Source organism: Muntiacus reevesi, chromosome 1 (genome assembly GCF_963930625.1).
Source record: "Muntiacus reevesi chromosome 1, mMunRee1.1, whole genome shotgun sequence".
Taxonomy (NCBI): domain Eukaryota; kingdom Metazoa; phylum Chordata; class Mammalia; order Artiodactyla; family Cervidae; genus Muntiacus; species Muntiacus reevesi.
The window spans coordinates 201,701,695-201,724,097 of record NC_089249.1 but is presented as its reverse complement, the minus strand read 5'-3'; the positions used below and the strand labels follow the sequence as shown (position 1 = coordinate 201,724,097).

The window sequence follows — 22,403 nt, the reverse complement described above, 5'->3', positions numbered from 1 at the left end:
ATACAATCAATGATAAATGGATCAGAGAGAACACAACTAGAGGAACTAGTTAAGACAGCAAGAAAAAGAAAATCTTCCTTCATTAAGTCATCATGTAAGAAGAGATCAGTAAAGTGAGTTGATTTTAACTAGGTAAAGGGAATAGGAGGAGTAATTCTAGGTAGAGGAAATCTCAAGTTTAAAGCATGTGTGGCAGAAGGAAAGTTCAAGAAAAAAGGTGACTGAAGAACAAGGTAGAAAAAGGGCCTGATAAAGGTACTGTAAGGTGTCTGAACTTCCTGTTAAGAGCAACAGGAATTTATGGGCAGCAGATATCTCTGGCTGCAGAGTGTATGTAAGGTGATTCAAGAGTGTACAAGGTAATTTATATCTTTACTGGACTTACGTATATAAGTAAATATCTGCAACACATGCTTTGTAGATAAAGAAATGATTATGTTAAACTAAAAAAATAGTGAGGAACAAAAATTAATGGATGGCAAACAAACACAATTAGAAAACCATTAAGCATCAATATTAGATGATATATATGAACATAAGATGAAAGTGCCCAAGAATAAAAGAAATGCTTAATAAATTTGACTATACAAAGACTAAAGATTTCTTAGTCTCTCTGTATATGTATATGTGTATATGTATTTACACGCACTAACCAAAACAAATGAACATGGAAAGTCAAAAGACAACCTGGGGAAAATATGTGCAACCTTTAGACAAATGAAAACTTTTCTCTACTTATTAGACATTCAAACAAATCAATAAAAGATGATTAACTCAACATATACTGGGCAAGTGAAAAGACTGTTTATAAAAAAGAAATGTTAGCACATAAAAAGGTGCTCAACTTCCCTCATTATTAAAGGCAGTGTATCAGAAACTAAAAAGTTTATTAAACCCACTGCAGAGGCATTCTTGTACACTGATGAATGAAGTTTATAAATAGATTGGGGAACTTTAAGAAAGTAAAACCAAAGTAACTATAAAGGTAATTCCACTCAGAGAAATTTATCTTATAGCTATATCTACATAAACATAAAAGATAAATACAAAGGATATTTATTACATCATTGTAAACAGCAAAAACTATGAACAATCCTAAAACATCCAGCAACATGAAACACCAGATCAAAAGATTACGGTAACAGTGTGATGGAATTTGATGCAGTAACAATTACGAAAGAAATCAGTATGAACTACTGTGGAAAGGTATAACACACTGTACACACAATATGGTCCCACTGGGTGTCTTTAGTATAATTTGTAAAACATGCATGTATTACTTTTATTAAATAATTAAAATGCTAATCATAAATTATCTGAGTGGTGGGATATTTACAGATGTTAAAAAGTTGCAGAAAGTAAGAGGAACAGATGAATGCACACTCCAGAACAGGAAGAGGGTAAACAGAGATTGCCAGCTGTTTTCTTCTCTGGGGACATTTGCCGAGTTTAAACATAAACAGGAGGTGAGGACCAGGTAGAGGGACTCCTAGAGGAAAAAGAAGTTTTGATGACTGCGAGTAATGGCAAGAAAACTGGAACACAAAGAGGCACCAAAGCAGTGTCACTTCTCTTCAAGAAATATCTCTATTTTAAGACAAGGCATGAGGCTGGAAATTTCTTAGAATTTCATGGTACTCAGGAAACAAAGTCACACAACAGGGAGAGACATCCAACAAACACAAAACAGATTAATTGGCTTGGGGTGGGAAGCTGAAGAGCTAGGCTCAAAATCTCTGAAGGAAAGAATTATAAAAAAGGAGACAAAGCTACCAGATTCTGAATCAAGAGACTGGAGGTAGGGAAGTGGTTGGGAAGACAAGGGTGAAACAGCAGAGTGACATTTTTCAGTCTCTGCTTAGAGACCAAGTTCCACTAGAGAAGGGGCCTACATCAAGCACATGACGAGTCTGTTGTCAACCTGAAACCAATGGACACAGCCTAAGTAATTCTGCAACTCAGCCTGACCCGGCTCAATTCCCCTTACTCCATGTGATTAAACAAGGAAATGGCAAATCCTATCTGTGAAAAACCACTAACTTTACCAAGGTTTCTTTATATAGAAAGTACAGCATACAATAAAAAATTTTAAGATGCAAGGAAAGAAAATAGCCAGAGGGAAAAAAGAGAGTAAAATATAATCCAAATGTTAGAGTTGATACACGAGGATGTTATAATCTTTACGTTGAAGAACACAGAGGAAAAGAGATAAAATGATGGATGAAAAGATGAAGTGCAATAGAAAACTGGAGTTTATAAGGGAGTCAAGTGAATATTCCAGAACTGAAAAATATCTAAAATTAAATTCAAGGCATGCATTTATCATTAGACTGGGTACAGCAGAAAACGGTGTAACTTTCTTAAACACAGGTCATTGGAAAATATCCAAACTGAAACACAAAGCTAGTTAGAAAGAACAGAACAGAATGCAATAAATAGCTGGGACACAAATATTCTATCATATAAGTGACTGATTTCCCACATGCAAAGTAAAGAAGGAGGGGCAGTAGTAATTAACAATGGTCATGAAATTTTGAAAACTGGTAAGTAACATCAATGCAAAATTCAAATGCTGAGCAAACCCCATAAAAAATAAATACAAAGAAAATTGTAACAAGGACTCCTTGCTACTGTTAAAACTGAGTCCTATTTGCAACCTATGGAAAATGCGGGTATTTTTGCTTAGCCTCCTGTGAGTTGCCGTTTCAGTGTTTAATTTTCAAAGCCACTGCAGTGCTATGCAGATGTGTCCACTTTGTACCACCTAGTGGTCAGGTTGGGACCTGAGTAGATAGAGGTCTGTTTGTGCTAGCTCTCAACATCTATGATATGCTAAATACAATCAGATTCATGTACCTATAGGACGTGGGTGAGCCTAGGATTTCATCAACAACTTTATGGGACTGCTTCCTTCATATCAGTTATCAACCTGCTACACTTTCTAGTTCCTTAGGCCTCCAAACTGTCCACTGCAGTGCCTCAGGGGCCAAGTGGAAGAGGACAGTGTGTGTGTGGGGGGGTGGGAGCAGTGACATTGGCCTTGCTTTCTTGAAGCCAGGGCTCCATTAAGGGGTGAGGAACATTTTGTGAGTCAGTGCCACTGGATTGCCTGGAGAGGGGGCCTGAGAGAATGGGAAAACAAGAGTGCAGGGAAAAAAAAAAAAAAAAACAACTGTGGGAATTTTCTAACTCTGAGCTTTAGGAGTTTCCCTTCCCATCCCTTGTTAGGCTTCTTCTCGGTCCTTTTTGGTCTGTGCTATAATATTCACATCTGGGTTTCATGTTGCCTTGAGTATAGCCCTGGGGGAAAAACATCCTTTTCGGGGGGAGGGTACAGTCTTAGATGAGTGGTAAGGGATCAGACACATCCAGAGTCTGTGCTTTTAGCAACTGCAGGATTCCAAATCTTTGCCCTTTTCCTGGGAGTCTACTGCCGAAAAAAAAAAAGGGCTCAGTCTCTTAGTCACTTCCCCTGTACTGTACTGGTAAATGCTCTGCAGCAGATAATGGCTCCAGTTTACCTCACTGAGGTCTAATTCCTCTGTTTAATAACAGGTAGCTCTTCACTAGCCAGCCCTTTTAGTTGTTCTCAGTCAATACCAGAAACAGTAAATTGACAAGTTTTTTAAAATTAATTTTGCTCAGATTACAGGTGGCTCTTTGAATTGGGAGTCACGTCCTGATTTTTCATTTTGACATGGCCTCTGCCATTGTTTTCTAAATACCTTCTTCTTCATATTTTCTTTTAGATCTCTTGGAATAGTACTCATTGCATTTTGTACTTTTTTGTTCCATATAGGTGATTTCTTCAACTTATCTTTTCCTTCTACTCAGTGTTTGTCTTTTTTACTTAAAATATGTCTCTGAATACTTTAAGACTTATTTTTCTCAGTAACTGTCTTTCATGGTAATGCCAGAGTTACTGGGACTTTATTCCAGGCATCACAATCAGACTAAAATACTTCATTTCAGCAAATGTTTTACTTATATTCCTTTGAGATACTCTTCGGCATTTTGCATGGTGAGAATGTTAGCTGACTACACTCTGGCTGGGGCAAGTAGGGAGGTCTTGAGGGAATGGGCCACCTTCTGTAGCACCACATAACTCATGCTCTGCAACATTCAGTTTAGGGTTCTTTGGGCAATTGTTTCGCATTATTCAAAGAGTTCGAAGGCTGTGGTTTCTCTTCCTCCTGCATCCTGCAGATCAATTTTGTTTCCCAGGATCTATGGTGTTAACCACTACATTATACTATATGTTTTTATAAACAACCGCATTTGATACTATTTAATAATTATTATATGCCAGGAACAAAAAAAGTTTAAAGATACTGATTTTTTTAAACCTATAAAACAGAGTTGCAGAAACGGAATTGAGAAACTAATTTGCTTTAAGTGTCACAATAACCTCTGCTTCCATATTTTTCAAAATCAGAATCCTTTCAGTTTGACCCAAAAGTTGGTATTTCTAGATACTAGCCCAAAGTCTAGGAAATTCAAAAACAATGAATTTTGGCATAGGTTTACTATGCTAAAAATAAGTGTGCTTACACAATATTTGTAAATTGCTAATAGACTGCTATATGCCAGTTTTAGCATGACATCATTTAATAAAAGGGACTCAAGTGAAAAGAGGAAAAACACCAAATGTTTCATTTTTCACTATGACTAAGATAAGTATTAGGAGAAGCCAAAGTGGGGGAAAACATACATGCACACTTTTCCATAGGAAGAGCTTTTAAATTCAACTCTTATTTCTCAAAATTCAACCTAAATAATGTAAAGAATTCTTTTTCTTCTTACTACATCAGTTCAGTTCAGTTCAGTCACTCAGTCGTGTCTGACTCTTTGTGACCTCATGGACTGCAGCACGCCAGCCCTCCCTGTAGATCACCAACTCCCGGAGTTTAAACAAACACATGTCTACTGAGTTGGTGATGCCATCCAGCCATCTCATTCTCTGTCATCCCCTTCTGCTCCTGCCCTCAAACCCTCCCAGCATCAGGGTCTTTTCCAATGAGTCAACTCTTCGCATGAGGTGGCCAAAGTATTGGAGTTTCAGCTTCAGCATCAGTCCTTCCAATGAACACCCAGGACTGATCTCCTTTAGGATGGACTGGTTGGATCTCCTTGCAGTCCCAAGGGACTCTCAAGAGAATTCTCCAACACCACAGTTCAAAACCATCAGTTTTTCGGCGCTCAGCTTTCTTCACAATCCAACTCTCACATCCATACATGACCACTGGAAAAACCATAGCTTTGACTAGACGGATGTTTGCTGACGAAGTAATGTCTCTGCTTTTTAATATGCTATCTAGGTTGGTCGTAACTTTCCTTCCAAGGAGTAAGCATCTTTTAATTTCATGGCTACAATCACCAACTGCAGTGATTTTGGAGCCCAAAAAAATAAAGTCTGACACTGCTTCCACTGTTTCCCCATCTACTTCCCATGAAGTGATGGGACCGGATGCCATGATAGTAGTTTTCTGAATGTTGAGCTTTCAGCCAATTTTTTCACTCTCTCACTTTCAACAAGAGGCTTTTTATTTTTAGTTCCTCTTCACTTTCTGCCATAAGGGTGGTGTCATCTGCATATCTAAGGTTATTGTTATTTCTCCGGCAATCTTGATTGCAGCTTGTGCTTCTTCCAGCACAGTGTTTCTCATGATGGACTCTGCATATAAGCTAAATAAGCAGGGTGACAATATACAGCCTTGACGTACTCCTTTTCCTGTTTGGAACCAGTCTGTTGTTCCTCCATGTCCAGTTCTTTTGTTTTCTGACCTGCATACAGGTTTCTCAAGAGGCAGGTCAGGTGGTCTGGTATTCCCATCTCCTTCAGAATTTTCCACAGTTTATTGTGATCCACACAGTCAAAGGCTTTGGCATAGTCAATAAAGCAGAAATAGATGTTTTTCTGGAACTCTCTTCAGCAGAGGAACCAGAGATCAAATTGCCAACATCCGATGGATCATTGAAAAAGCAAAAGAGTTCCAGAAAAACATCTTACTACATAAAGACTCTTAAATTGTCTTTGATAGTTTCCAATTGTTATACTGTTTTTACTGTTGCCCTTCTCAAATTTTGAGAGAAAATCCTGTGAAGTCTAACCAAGTTGCAGTCTTTCAAAAGCTAAAAGAACAAAAAAACCCAAATAGTAGATTAAGTTAAAAGCAGAAACTTAGACTTGCTGAATTCAAATAATTACAAAATCAAAACACACTTCAAGTACCATAACGAAATCAGATTGATTATATTCTTTGCAGCTAAAGATGGAGAAGCTCTATACAGTCAGCAAAAACAAGACCAGGAGCTGACTGTGGCTCAGATCATGAACCACAAGACCTGCCAAAATTGCCAAATTCAGACTTAAATTGAAGAAAGTTCGGAAAACCACTAGATCATTCAGGTATGACCTAAATCAAATCCCTTATGATTATACAGTGGAAGTGAGAAATAAATTTAAGGGACTAGATCTGATAGACAGTGTGCCTGATGAACTATGGACAGAGGTTCATGACATTGTACAGGAAACAGGGATCAAAACCATCCCCTAAATGCAAAAAAGCAAAATGGCTGTCTGAGGAGGCCTTAACAAATAGCTGTGAAATGAAGAGAAACGAAAAGCAAAGGAGAAAAGGAAAGATACACCCATTTGAATGCAGAGTTCCAGAGAATAACAAGGAGAGGTAAGAAAGCCTTCCTCAGCGATCAATGCAAAGAAACAGAGAAAAACAACAGAATGGGAAAGACTAGAGATCTCTTCAAGAAAATTATAGAGATACCAAGGGAACATTTCGTGCAAAGATGGGCACAATAAAGGACAGAAATGGTATGGACCTAACAGAAGCAGAAGATATTAACAAGTGGTGGCAAGAATACACAGAAGAACTGTACAAAAAAGATCTTCATGACCCAGAAAATCACAATGGTGTGATCACTCACCTAGAGCCAGACATCCTAGAATGTGAAGTCAAGTGGGCCTTAGGAAGCATCACTACGAAGAAAGCTAGTGGAGGTGATGGAATTCCAGTTGAGCTATTTCAAATCCTAAAAGATGATGCTGTCAAAGTGCTCTACTCAATATGTCAGCAAATTTGGAAAACTCAGCAGTGGCCACAGGACTGGAAAAGGTTAATTTTCATTCCAATCCTCAAGAAAGGCAATGCCAAAGAACGCTCAAACTACCACACAATTGCACTCATCTCACACGCTAGTAAGGTAATGCTCAAAATTCTCCAACCCAGGCTTCAGTAATACATGAACCATGAACTTCCAGATGTGCAAGCTAGTTTTAGAAAAGGCAGAGGAACCAGAGATCAAATTGCCAACATCTGCTGGATCAATGAAAAAGCAAGAGAGTTCCAGAAAAACATCTATTTCTGCTTTATTGACTATGCCAAAGCCTTTGACTGTGTGGATCACAATAAACTGGAAAATTCTTAAAGAGATGGGAATACCAGACCACCTGACCTGCCTCTTGAGAAACCTGTATGCAGGTCAGGAAGCGACATTTAGAACTGGACATGGAACAACAGACTGGTTCCAAACAGAAAAAGGGGTACGTCAAGGCTGTATATTGTCACCCTGCTTATTTAGCTTATATGCAGAGTCCATCATGAGAAACACTGTGCTGGAAGAAGCACAAGCTGCAATCAAGATTGCCGGGAGAAATATCAATAACCTTAGATATGCAGATGACACCACCCTTATGGCAGAAAGTGAAGAGGAACTAAAAATAAAAAGCCTCTTGTTGAAAGTGAAAGAGGAGAACGAAAAAGTTGACTTCAAGCTTAACATTCAGAAAACTACTATCATGGCATCTGGTCCCATCACTTCATGGCAAATAGATGGGGAAACAGTGGCTGACTTCATTTTTTTGGGCTCCAAAATCACTGCAGTTGGTGATTGTAGCCATGAAATTAAAAGATGCTTACTCCTTGGAAGGAAAGTTATGACCAACCTAGATAGCATATTAAAAAGCAGAGACATTACATTGCCAACAAAGGCCCATCTAGTCAAGGCTATGGTTTTTCCAGTGGTCATGTGTGGCTGTGAGAGCTGGACTGTAAAGAAAGCTGAGCACAGAAGAATTGATGCTTTTGAACTGTGGTGTTGGAGAATTCTCTTGAGAGTCCCTTGGGACTGCAAGGAGACCCAACCAGTCTATCCTGAAGGAGGTAAGTCCTGGGTGTTCGTTGGAAGGACTGATGCTGAAGCTGCAACTCCAATACTTTGGCCACCTGATGCAGAGTTGACTCACTGGAAAAGACCCTGATGCTGGGAAAGATTGAGGTCAGGAGGAGAAGGGGATGACGGAGGATGAGATCGTTGGATGGCATCACCAACTCAACGGACATGAGTTTGGGTCAACTCTGGGAGTTGCTGATGGACAGGGAGGCCTGGCATGCTGTGGTTCAAAGAGTCAGACACAACTGAGCGACTGAACCGAACTGAATCAACAGTTTGACACAGAAAGGCAGAGTATATTGGTATTAAAAATCAGTAATTCATTGATTAATTACTTCAATGTTTTACCCTGTTCATTTCCATGAAACAGTTAACTGGCACACTGATACTGCTATTTCACTAGAAGTAGACTGATTTGCACATTAGCAGGAAGAAATAAAGCCTATGACTTCTATTTTCATTGAGTATTTCCAGGCGAAGTACAGTACATAATACTGAGTAGACATTTCATAAATGACTAAGTTGTATACTTATTTTAACTATGATTTCAAAATAATTAAATACATAAAAAATGAAAATTCTAAAATACAGAATATTATATTCAAACATTAAAGATCCTAAAATGTTCAAAAAGCTTAGATAGGAACATGTTTTAAGTATTTTTACTATCCTTATCATTGTTGACTTTTTGCTTTTCTATTACCAAAAAAAAGGGTTCAAATAGTTTTTTACAACAAAACTCACCAAAAATGTTGGTCTTTACAGTAAGTGCAAGATGAGTATTATTCCTCAAAATTTCAAGGGCCTTCACAAACGTTATATTCTCAAAATTTTGTCCATTTACTTCCATTATCTTGAAGAAAGTGTTCAAAAAATACAAAGAAAGACAGAAACAGTATCAGTTATTTCTGCAGCCTTAAATTTAATGGTGAAAAAAATAAAACTTAAATAAAATGTACCTATATGTGAACAATAGTTATCTGTGAGAAGTGGAATTACTGTCTAATAGCTTTTCTTTATATTGTGGTATTTTCCTAAATCTCTACTATAAACATTTTTTTCAGTTCATTTCCTCTGGGATAATACTGGAAAAAAATTTAAAACATAATGTTTAATATATGAAAATATATTCATATTTTCATATATGAAAAAAATTTCAAAAAAAATTTCGAAAAAAATTTTGAAAAAAATATATTCAATTCAAAATTTCAATTGTGTCAGATCAGCTCATAAAAATTATCACCTGTGTGTGTGTGTACACAAATTTTAGTGAAGTATTCTACATGCAAATTTATTGCATTTAAAAAAGAGGTAAAATTCATTTAAAAGTGGTATTCTAATTATAGCTAATATCATTTCCTGCCACTAACTGAATCAGGCAGTCAAAAAGCACCAAGCACAAGAGTTATGGGCTCTTGTTCCATCTGATATTGTTGATCATTCATATCAGGGCTTCACAAACCTGGCTGTACCTCAGAATCATCAGTTTATTCAAAGTACTGATTCCAAGGAAAAAGGATAAAGAGACAAGACATGATGAGGGGAAAAAAGGCAGCACAGAGGATACATCTTGAGGGCTGACAAAGAGATTTCAAAAGGATAAAAAAGAGTGAGGAAAAAAAAATATTAGGAAAAGAAAAAGAAAAAAAAAATCAGAAGTTAAATTTCCAGAGTTTAACAAAGTCTTCAGTCTACAGACTGTCATGGATCATCTAGTATCAGGCAATAAAATAAAAAGATCTAGTTTTTGTTTTTCACAGATCACTTGAATATTCTGAATTCTAGGGACTTAGAATAAAGACTCTATAAGCATCACTCTTGGGGATTTGTGGAGGTGGCCAAAGGCACCTAGAAAAGAAATAGAATGGTTTAGACTTCTTTGGGACCATATTAAGATGATGTGATACCTTTCTATGATATCAATGTTCTGAGAGAAAAATGACTGTGATCAAAGATTTTTATACTTCACTGAACAAAGATATCATTAGACATATAAGGGACACAAAGCTAGAGTACTCATTCGCCCTTTCTGAAAGAAGTCCTAGAAAAGGTAATAGAAGTACTGGAAGACAACTGTGAAATAAATCAAAATAATGGCACCATATGGCATAGACGAAGTAGAGGTGATCAATGAAAGCAGTAAGCAGGTACAACATGATTCTTAGAAATACGCTTATGAAACTTAATGCAAATGCCAAAGTACTCTTAAAAAAGAATATTCACAATATTAAAAAAATGACTTATAAAAGTCATAAAAAATGACTTATTGAAAATCTCAGATAATTTCAACCATACTTGGAAGGCCTGAGGGAAAAAGTAAAATAACGATAAATTTCTCTCGTCTCTCAGGAATGAAACCTCTGGAGTATTATTTTCTTTTTTCTTCTATGAAGAATGAGATTCTTAAACATGTTTACCAAAAAATACTTGACCAATAAATATATGACTCCAAATTCCTAGCAACTAGGTATTCTTAATGAGTAGTCTGAGTAAAGCCCAGAAATTTCTATTCTAAAAAGCTCCCCTAGAGGAAGAACAGTATCATTAAAACTTTGTGTCAGAGTTTCTTTTTTAAAATTATATCATTTATTCTTAAATTTTAAAGTATTTTATTATAATATGTGATTCACTTATATCAGTTTCTTAATTCCCTGCACTACTGATACTTAGACACTGATATTTGGGCTGGATAACTGCCATGTGGCTGCTTTGTCACGGGGTGTTCCTGGCTACTCAGCAGTATCCCTGGCCTCTATCCACTACATGTCAGTAGTAATTCCCAAGTCATGACAATCAAAAATAACTCCAGACATTACCAAATGTCTCCTGGGTGACAAAATTACTGCTGGTTGAAAGCCACTGTTCTTAAGTGCAGAACTTTTAATAATGTGAATGCATGCCTGCTTGCTTGATTTATGTCAGGCCATGTGGCATGTGGGATCTTAGTTCTCTGACCAGGGATTGAACCTGTGCCCTTTATAGTGGAAGCACAGACTCTTTTAACCAGTGAACCACCAGGGAAGTCCCTGTGAATGCCTTCTTAATTAAAAAATAAAAAACACCATGGTTTGGTTACAAGTAAAATAAAGTCACATTCTAAATGAATGCATAAACAAACAAAAATTTTTAAGTGGAACAAAGTCAGTTTCCCAAATGATTTAGCTAGAAGAAAAACCACTCTGGTGTACATGAGATTTTGAGAGCTTTGTTCAAAATACAGATTCCCAGTTATTAACTTTGCATAATGTGATTAGTATGATCACTAAGACTGAGGTAGGTCTAAGAACTGCATTTTTTTTAGTAACAAAGTTGTCAGCAATTTCATTTTTGAAAATATATTGTTCTATAGTTTACTAATGCCTCCATGGAGAGAATAAATCCCTATCTACTTACTCCCAGTATCTCCCCTTCCTTTTCCTAATCCCTCAACCAGCTCACTCTACTTACGGATGTACCGAATAGTTTTGTTATCATGTGAACATTGTCTAAAACAAAACCATCATTTATGGTAAATCTTTGGCCACTTAATTTTAGAGTGGTATGGATAGAAGCGCTTACTCCTTTAAAACATGCAAGGGTGCTAACTCTCTTACTGATCTTTCTGGAATACTGTGAAGTTGTCAAATGACAGAGTTTCCTAATACTTGGAGGATGGGCAGGACCATTCAGATTGATACTGGCCAGACTACCAGGCTGTTTCTGGACATGCTATATTAAATTTTCCATTAAGAGTAATGGATATATGACAAACACATTTTAAAAATAAACCATTTAAAAATACCACCTCTAAAAAAAGGTTTCAAAAGTATTTCCTTAAATTGATCATGCTTACTAGAATATTATATGAGAAAAGTAGCACTCCTATTACTTATAAAAAGGCTTTAAATGGTTGTTATTTACTTACTTGATCACCACGTTTCAGTCCTGCATCAGCAGCTTTGCTACTAGGTTCTACGCTTTCAACAAAAATACCAAATCCCTTCTCACTTCCTCCACTTAGACTGAAATGCAGAGGTGACTCCCGGGAAGCCTTCTGCAGCACAACCTGTCTCCACTTAGCCTTTGCAGCACATGCAATATTCAATAACCGGAGATGACCATTCATTCTCTACAAAGTAGAAAGGGGTAACATATATGTAAATGTATATTATCTATTCCTATAGGCTTTAAAGAATATAACCTAAAGTTATCAGAACTAGAGTAAATAAAGAATATATAAGTACGGGTCAATAAAACTGGAGGAAGGAAACTTTCCACCCTAGAGCACTCTGAAGAATAAGATCCCTTAATATGCTTTTTTAAAATTTCTAGGTAATCACAAGTTAGAGAAGATTTCAAAGTGGTGTCTTATTGAGACAGTGATGACATAAAAAATTTCTTCATTTTCTGAGTCTAAGTAACAATACATTCTGTATTACCATCGTGCTTATCTCCTAGCTATTACATAAAACCAGAATATTTTAAACTTTTATTTAAAACCTTAAAGGACTTCAACCACCTTCCCAGACATTGTCTAATACTCAGACACATGCAAGTCTCCATCTCTTTCAGAAATATTATTTTTATAATTTAAATCTTTCTGTATTATTTTAGATCTTCATTAAACTCAATAATATTTTAACTTTCAAGTTCTAGTATCGGTTTAATGTATCAGCTGAGAATTCAACTATTCTCAAATAGTGTATTAAATAAATTTCATGTCCATAACAAAAAGCTAAAGTTTTTCTCAGGATAGAAACCAAGTTTTACACCTCTTCTGACCCTATGTAACAGCTTGGAGTATACAGCAGAATTCAGTAAATATTTGATGACTGACTGGATTACTGGGGGAAAAAAAAAATCCCATGATTGCAAGATAGTTTCTATTTTTCATAAGCAAGTCCCTTGAATATTTACATAGCCAGCAATGGAAGAACCAAATGATGTTGGTGAGCCTCAACAGGCCTCTTAATCAAGTTCCCTGTTCATTCTCCCCATTTTGCATAGAGCAGATGCACTGCTGAACAGGCTACAGGAATCAAGAGGTAAGGAAAGAGACAAAACAATCTGAAATTTCCCCTTCTTCATTCAACTTAATCCAAGTCTACTCTGTAATAACAATGGTTCGTGAAAAACTGCCGTGCCAGGTTTTGTTTGCAGATTCTTATATTCACAGCTCACTATAACCCTCAAGACAATCCCAACAGCCTAGAGGCTGCTATCTATAAGACAATGGAGGCATACAAGGTTGGACAATCTTTCTAAGTTCATATATCTACCAAGTGGTGAAGTCTGAATGTTGTTAATTCGGGCAATCTAACTCCTGAGCTGCATTATTATTTCCTAAAAACTCAAGTTGCTTGGAACAGACAACTGAGTTTCAGTTCAAAGTTTTTATATCTAATACGAAGAATAAAATAGATTTATAAATAGCTACCATGAAAGTTAAGACCTTGAGGGTATTATCTGAGGTGTTGTATATTAAAAATAAAAGAAATCACATGCAGAAGGGAGACTCAGAAAGTCTAATGTAGGTCTGATAAATATGTGTATTTGAATGCCTAAATCAGTGAAGACTCTGGAAGAAGCATGACCTTTGTTTGGGTTGAAGTAGCAGAGGATGAGCCAAAGTCTAGAATACAGATTTGAAAGTTCTCAGAACACAGGAAAAGATGAAAGCTATTCTGAGTTTTTGCAATTCTTCAGCAGGGGGACAGAAGAGATTGGTAAGAATCCCCAAACCCCGAAGAAGATAAAATTCTGAGCCTTACTGTATCTTCCAGATTTTTTTCAAATTCCTCTAGAAATCGAGTCATAGCAGGGTCACCTTCAAAATCATTGAAATGATTATTTACCCATAATAATACAATCCGTGTTACCTGTGGAAACATGGAAGAGGCAGCATACGATTATATGAGAGGAATTCTTCCTGCAAAAATAAAGTCCTAAAAGCAAGTCCTAAACTGAGGGACAATTTAGCTTTATGGCTAAGCCCTTTGCCCACCCTCTCACACGTGAAAGGCTCATTCTAACAGAGGAACATTTTAGTTTGAGCTTTTGCTTGTTTATGTAACAGAGAGAACCAAGACTCTGCTTTCACTGAGAAGACAAGCCTGTATACTAACATGTAAGTAGTACATGGGAAGTGTATTTTGAACACTATCTTAAAAGGAAAACTTCTAAGGGCAGGCAAATGTCAAGTATTTCTTTAGCTGAGACCATTTCACCAAAATTGTAACAAAAATCTGAAACCTCCTTCGTAAACACTGTAATTTTCAAAGTTGTGAATTAATTTATTACTTTGTTAACCTGTACTACAGATTAACAGAAAAGTTAAAAACAAACAAATGGATGTTCAGTTAAATAATGTGCCTACAGAGAACTCTACTCAATGCTCTGTGGTGACCTAACATTGGAAGGAAATCCAAAAACAGGGGAGATACATGTATACTTATATCAGACTCACTTTGCTGAATCAGTACAGCAGAAACTAATACAACACTATAAAGCAACTATAGTACAATAAACATTAAAAAAATTAAAATATTAAGAAACATTTTGAACATTAAGAAAACACACACGAGCCAAGATAAATCTAAAGAAATACATCAGAGATTTTTCCAAAATCTAAAAAAAAAGTGCATAACAATACAAATAATTTAAGTCATATACTTTTAAAATTGTGATAAAATAACACATAAAATCCACTATTTTAACCATTTTAAAGTGTACAATCCAGTGGCATCTGGCCCATCCTCAATTGTGTATAGTCATCCCCAAGCTACCTAAGTTCCAGAGCACTATCACCACCACAAAAGAAAATCCCACTCCCAATAAGCAGTCACCTAACACTGTGCCCTCTTTCCAGCCCAGAACAGCTTCTATTTGCTTTTCTGCCTCTGTGATTTGTCATACAATATGTGATCTTTTATAACTGGCTTGATTGACTTAGTACATTTGCAAGACTTACAACATGTTGCAGCATGCAACAATATTTCTTTTTTTTTTTTAATGGTGGTGGTTTAGTTGCTCTGTGTCCAACTCTTGTGACCCCATGGACTGTAGCCCGCCAGACTCCTCTGTCCATGGAATTTTCCAGGCAAGAATACTGGAGTGGGTTGCCATGTCCTTCTCCAGGGAATCTTCCCGACCCAGGAACTGAACCCAGGTCTCCTGAACTGCAGACAGATTCTTTATCAACTTTTTTTTTATAGGTGAATAATATTTCATTATGTAGTATGCAATATTTTGCTTATCCATTCATCAGTTGATGGGCCATCATCAATAGTGCTACTATGAACACTTGTTTACAAACTTTTATTTGCACACCTATTACCTGTTTTGGCTATATACTTCAGGAGCAGAACTACTGGATTACACAGTAATTCTATGTTTAACTTTTTGAAGAACTGCTAAGCTGTTTTCCATAGCAGCTATACCATTTTACATTACTACAAACAATGTATGGGAATTTCCTCCACATCAACATCCTCAAAATCCTTGATATTTCCTTTTTAAAGTCATCTTAGTAGGTATGAAGTAGAATATCACTGTGGTTTTGATTTGCATTCCCCATGACTAATGACACTGAACACCTATGGAAAGTGATTGCTGGCCATTTATATCTCTTCTTGGGAGAAATACCTATTTGAGTTCTTTGTCTATTTTTAAATTGTATTGTCTTCTTGTTGTTGAATTGTAAGAGTTTTTTTTTTACACATTCTGAATACTAGACCCTTGTCAGACATATGATTTGCAAATATATTCTCCTATCCCATGTGTTCTGTTTTTCCTGATAGTTCCTTTAACGTGAAAATGTTTTAATTTTGATGAAATTCTATATATCCATTGTTCAAGTCTGTGCTTTGCACTAAAAAAAAAACTATTGCTTAATCCAAAGTCGTGTGTTATTTTTTTTTTTAACTCCTTTTCTTTGAAGAATATCATAGTCTTAGCTCTTACATTAAGTCTCTGATCCATTTCGAATTAACACTGAATATGGTATAAGGTAAAGGTCAAACTTCATCCTTTTACACATTGAGCTGTCCCTAAGTCATATTTTTGTTCATTCTCTAGCATGCCTTTATTTCCTCAGCAATCTAAGTAACTATATATAATTTCAAAAGCAAAGGAAAGGCAAACCTGTAGTTTTGGACACTTACTGTATCTAATTTATTTCCTTTAAAGTATAACTCAGAGCTTCCCAGGTGGTGCTACTGGTAAAGAACTCGTCTGCCAATGCAGGATATGAAAGAGATTAGGGTTTGATCCTAATCAAATCCTAATCCTCCAGAGAAGATGCCCTGGAGGAGGGCATGGCAACCCATTCCAGTATTCTTGCTTGGATAATCCCATGGACAGAGGAGCCTGGGAAGCTACTGTCCACAGGGTTGCACAGAATTGGGCAAGACTAAAGCGATTTAGCACAAACTAGAACTCAGAAAGATATGCCAGGCAATTATGGCTCTACTTTTATTTTTCTTAAAATAACTAACTTCCTATTACTGAGATGGTTTTTCGATAGTTATATACCAGCAAGCTGAATTACTAGTTTTTCCATGAAATACTAGTTTTACTAGTTTTTACTAGTATTGAAAAGTATGAACACTCCATAAAAAAATTAAGATAATCTACTTAAACATTAAATGCAAAAAAAGAAAAAAAAAAACAAACCCCTCAATGCCACATCTAAATGCGTTACAGCAGTGACAAATTAAACTCAAAAAGATAAATTTAAAAATGATTATAAAGTCTTTAACTCAGAAAAATCAATGTTTTTCTATTTAGATTGTTTCTAAGCCCTCTTGAAAAAATGTACTTGGTGAATATTCTTTCTAAACTTTTACATGTTTTACTGATCTCCTCTGAAACAACCAAGTATTTTGATAAAGTGCAAGACTGCTGCTGCTGCTAAGTCGCTTCAGTCGTGTCTGACTCTGTGCAATCCCATAGACGGCAGCCTATCAGGCTCCTCCATCCCTGGGATTCTCCAGGCAAGAACACTGGAGTGGGTTGCCATTTCCTTCTCCAATGCATGAAAGTGAAAAGTAAAAGTGAAGTCGCTCAGTTGTGACCAACTCTTCTCAACTCCAAGGACTGTAGCCTAACAGGTTCCTCCGTCCATGGGATTTTCCAGGCAAGAGTACTGGAGTGGGTTGCCACTTCCTTCTCCAAAAGTACAAGACTACTATCCTGCATTTTCTGAATTTATAACTACACCACAGCCTGATTTCAGTATCTGCCTTTTAGAAGGCAAAATAATCCACTTTTTACAAGCTATTTTGTCATAAAAGTAACCAGATATGTCTACTGATTCACTAATTTTTTAGGTGAATTGAATCTTATCAAAATAAGCATTTAATTTGTCAACTGCAAAAGGTTTTGGGGGAATATAAAGGTTAAAATCACTTTCATGCCCTTTATAAAACCAACCTTATCCCTTAAGCTGTCAATTTTAAACCATTCCAACAGTTTGGTCCCAACATCCAAAGGACTTGGAAGAAATGTTCTATAAGTTAATAGGAAATCTTCTATATAAGTTGGGTCCACAATGGAATGCTCTTCTATTAAATGCATGATGAGACGCTCAGGTGTTGCCTAAAAATCAAAACAAAGGAAGAATTAGAAAATAAAAAAGTAACTAAGGAACCGAATAACTCCTATTGATTACCTCCCTTTGCAGTTCCTCGACTACAAAGTCCTCAAAGTAAAGTTTCATCTTTAAAGCTCTCAGCACTGGAAGTAGGTAGTGTCTCTAGGATGTAGTTCATCATCACTCAGAAGTTTAGAGAGAAATAAGGCAGAGGAATAAACATGCACAACAGCATTACCTTGGCTTGTAGTTGTTTTATCCATATTTCATTATAGCAATGGGGGGATAATATAATGACTACCTTGAGTAAAGAGAAGGAAGAGGGCCTTCCCTGGTGGTCTAGCGATTAAGAATCCACCTTGCAAAGCAAGGGAAACTGGTTCAATCCCTGGTCCAGGACGACCCCACATGCCATGTTGCAACTAAGCCTGTGCACCACAACTACCAGCCGTGCTCCAGAGCCCGAGAGCCTTAACTAGTGAACCCACACACAGCAACTGCTGAAACCTGTGCACCTACAGCCTGTGTTCCATAACAAGAGAAGTCACCACAATAAGAAGCCTGCACACACAATGAAGAGCAGTCCCCTACTGCCACAACTAGAGAAAGCCCCCGTGCATCAACAAAGATCCACCACAGGCAAAAAATAAAATAAATAAATAAGAGAAGAAAGAGGTGAGAGTTAAAGAAAATAAATAAACAAATAAAGCTTTCTTCCAAATTTAATCATCCTTAAATCCCCTTCTGTTCCAGGTTATGGGACCAACATAGTTTGAGATAGCTTGTTTTATTACTGCCACTTCCTGGAACAGGGGTTTCCTCTTCTATGGTTTCTCCATTCCCATCTGCCAGAGGAGCCAGAAGTTCTGTAGACATTTTTTACATGCACTCAGTTTAACTGCTTGCTTGTTTCTCAATTTATAAAAAGGAATGAAAGTAAAATTAATCTATTGCTCTTCCTTGAATTCCTGAATCACTGTTAAAATTTATTACTCTAGCAGCATCTTTTTTTTTTTTAACCCTAGCAGCATCTTAAAAAATGGGTACGCAGAACAAATACAGAAATAACCCAGGTATTAAGCCAAATATAAAAACCAACTGCTGCCCATGATGTCAGATTTCAATTTGGTGCATTCATCCTAATGATTTCATTGGCCAGAATTACTGCACGACAAATATATATTAATACTAACAATGTTCTTGTTTAAAAAATTATTACAAGATTAAAAAAGGGTACCCACTGCTAATTAGGTATGTAAATCATTTCTCTAGAAGGAAGTCAGAGGAAAGGCTCTTTAAGTTGCCTATTTAAGGGACAAGACAATCACAGGTCATTCCTATTCTTCTCCCACCTTCAAAAACACTAGGAATTCTAAATTGGGTCTGTCATTCAGGCAAATCACAATTTGACGTCACTCAAATCTGGTTCTCAGATCACACATAGCTACGTCAGGGGTGAAAACGATCGACATGTTAAAGAAACGCCATTATTCTGATTAGGTAAATCACCGAGGGATATCTGTGGAGATTAGGTTGTATTTTAAAAAGCAGTATTTAATGACAAGTTCCATCATCATCCAGAGGCACTTACCAGACTGCTCACTAGCATCCAAAAAGGTGGGATGCTGGGAGACATGTATGCCGAGTGGGCAGGTGAAGGAGATGGCTAGCTGGTAGAGGTTGGTTACAAAGAGCAAGCAAGTAAATATACAGAGCATAACAAGAGCCACTGTTAGATAAGGTTATTTACAATGAGGGAAAGGAAGAGGCTATAAAACTAACTCTGTGGTACAGTACTAGAACTGAGAGTCCGGGTATAAGCTCATGACTGAGACAGACAGATATAAAAAGGTACAGATGTGCACGAATTTATAGTAAATAAATACGTATTCCTACCTCTCTGAGGAAATGCTCTAGAAGCAATGACACCACAGTAACAGTGAACAGAGTGAGTGCCCTGATTTTGGTTTTTAAGTGCTTTTATCTATGAGGAGGATCCAGGGCTCTCTGGAGCAATGTCTGATTTCAAAGCAGGGGCAGGAAAAGTAAAAGATGAGCCTGGAATATCTTGTTTTGCCAGATAACAGGGAAGCTCTCAAAAATGATGGGAACATGTCAGAAGAATATAGGAATCAACACCCTTAAGAGGGTCCCACTGGCTAAATCTGGGACAATCAATCAGAACAATGCTGATGGTAAAGAAATACATGAGACCAATATAATCAAAGAGGAGAGAATGCCCATTCTTACAGCAGAATGACAATAAATGTAGAAGAAATAATGGAAATAGAAAATCACCATTTCAGGCAGGAGTAGTCAATCTAAATTAAGACTGGTGGATAGAGGTCTGCAAGACATACTGACACTATCCCAGAACATCAGTGCTTCAAATGCTTATCAATTACAATGGGTAAAATGGTGATTTCACAGTAAGGAAACTTGACAGACACCAACAGGACCAGGCGATTAAGATTAACTTCACTCGTGGTGGCACAGGTGGACACTGTGTGCTCGCTGATGAGATGTACTAGAAGAGCAGAACATTATTTCTGTGGGGTTCCAGCCAGGAAAGTGTAACTTTAGTCTGGGCATGAGGAAACACCAGACAGATCTAGTCTGGGGGTCATACTGCAGATTACAAGGTCTATATTCATCAAAATTGCTGAGAATGTGAAAAAGGAATAACTATTCCTGGAGTAGACTTAAGTGACATGACAACTAAACGCAACTGTGTGCCTGGATGAGATTGAGCCAAAAATGAAAAAAAGCCATTTTGGGGAGAGTTGGTGAAAATCTAAATGGGGTCTGTGGGCTGAATGGCTTTATCAATGTTCATTTCCTAACTTGAAGGGTTCCATGGTGTTTATGTAGGAGACTGTTCTTATTTTTAGGAAGTACACAATGAAATATTTTAAAGTAATGAGGCATCACATTTGCAGACTGCTCTCAAAAGGTTGAAATAAACTGATGAAAATGGAGAAAATGCAAGGGAATGTTAACAGTGGGGGAATCTGAGTCAGGACACTCTCTATACTGTTCTTGCAACTTTTCTGTAAGTTTGAAATTATTTAAAAAAAAAAAAGCCTCAACACGAGCCTTCATAAAAAGACAGCCTGTGACAATCCACACATATATTCAATTTTTTTCCTACACAGAAAGCTTACACTGATCAGCTTAGGAAAAGAAAAGGAGTGTTTAGAAATAGTCTGACTCTTAAGGAATATCTGATCTGACCAACCAGTCCCTCTTATTGTTAAATAAACTGCTGCTCTTATAATGAAAAATAACACATTTCGCTATTTTGCAACCAACACTAGCTTGAAAAGAAAAAAGTCAAGCATTTATTTCCTCTCTTCCAACTATAATTGCTCTATTTTACATCTGTGTGTGCTCAGTCATGTCCGACTCTTTGTGATCCATGGACTGTAGCCTGCCAGACTCTTCTGTCCATGGGATTTTCAAGGCAAGAACACTGGAGTGGAAATGGGTTGCCATTTCCTTCAAGAGATTCAGATGCCATTAAGACAGGCAGACAGGAAAGTGAAAGGCAAGGGGGCAAGGATCAGAGGGGAGAGGGAATCAGAGAAGGGAAAACAACATGGGTATTAATACTTAGACTCTACAGCATGCTAAGGCTTTTGATTTGCTACATTTAGCCCTAATGAAGACCTGCCATAGCATCCCCATTTTCAGATTAAAAAACTGAGGTTCAGAGAGGCTAATGTCTATTTCAATGACACAGAGATCCCATAAGCACTCTCCATCTTCATCTAGGATTCTTTGTACGTTGATGGCTGGTCCTTTCAATTTCTGTTTTGTTTCTAAATATTGCTATATTTGATGAAATTAAATCCCATTATTGATGAATCACAAATTTGAGAAGGAAAATTTTGACTGGTAAATTCTAAGTAATATCCTTCCATACTGAAATTACACAGCAGTGTCATCTTTACCCAATAAAATGCTGTTAAAAACCAACTAAGAGAAAGTCAAAAGGACACACTTGTATACACTGGATCCCAAAGTCAGTGAATTATCTTGCACTACTTAATAAGCAGTTCAAAGTCTTTTTAAACAAGATGAAGGTTTTATTCTATCAATAAAAAGAATAATAAGTAAAACACACCCACCTTAATTACAATGTGTCCTTTCCTGGTTCCACTTCGATCCAGTTCACGATGCTCATGTACCATAACAATTTCTCCCTCTTCCTCAACTTTATGGGTATTTTTTTCAACATGATTTAAAATTCTCCAATAATCCTGCTGGGCTATGCAGACAAACTGTCCAAGAACAACATGGGGACAATTAATAAACCTATAATACATAAATATATCACTATGCACCAAGGCAGAGCACAAAGGTAAGAACTCAAGTGACATATCAGTTCTTTTTTATTTAACTCCTTTACGCAACAAAAATCAAGGTAAAATAAATAAATCACGCACAAAAAGACCAAAGAAGTTAAATCTGTGTGAATTCTGCTCTAAAAGGAGAAGTAAGCAAATACTTCTTTCAAAACTGACACTATGCAAAGAAAACATGAAGCAGGAGTAAGTTAGAAACAAACAACTCAGAAGTTCCTATTTCTTCCTCTATTGAATAAAAAAAAACAAAAAGGAGACTGAGCTGGCTAATATCA

At 36.8% G+C, this 22,403-nt stretch overlaps 1 protein-coding gene across 6 annotated transcripts in view; it reads right to left on the bottom strand.

The window, feature by feature from the left end:
• Positions 1-22,403, bottom strand: part of RAPGEF6 (Rap guanine nucleotide exchange factor 6) — a 234,471-nt gene that overhangs the window by 61,464 nt on the left and 150,604 nt on the right. For all 6 annotated transcript variants that reach the window (XM_065918156.1, XM_065918157.1, XM_065918160.1 and 3 more), the window contains 5 exons: positions 21,892-22,044; positions 17,602-17,766; positions 13,941-14,048; positions 12,095-12,298; positions 8,935-9,043 (listed from right to left, as the gene is read on the bottom strand). In XM_065918156.1, the coding sequence (XP_065774228.1) occupies positions 8,935-9,043; positions 12,095-12,298; positions 13,941-14,048; positions 17,602-17,766; positions 21,892-22,044 (739 nt within the window). The remainder of the gene's footprint in view (positions 1-8,934; positions 9,044-12,094; positions 12,299-13,940; positions 14,049-17,601; positions 17,767-21,891; positions 22,045-22,403) is intronic.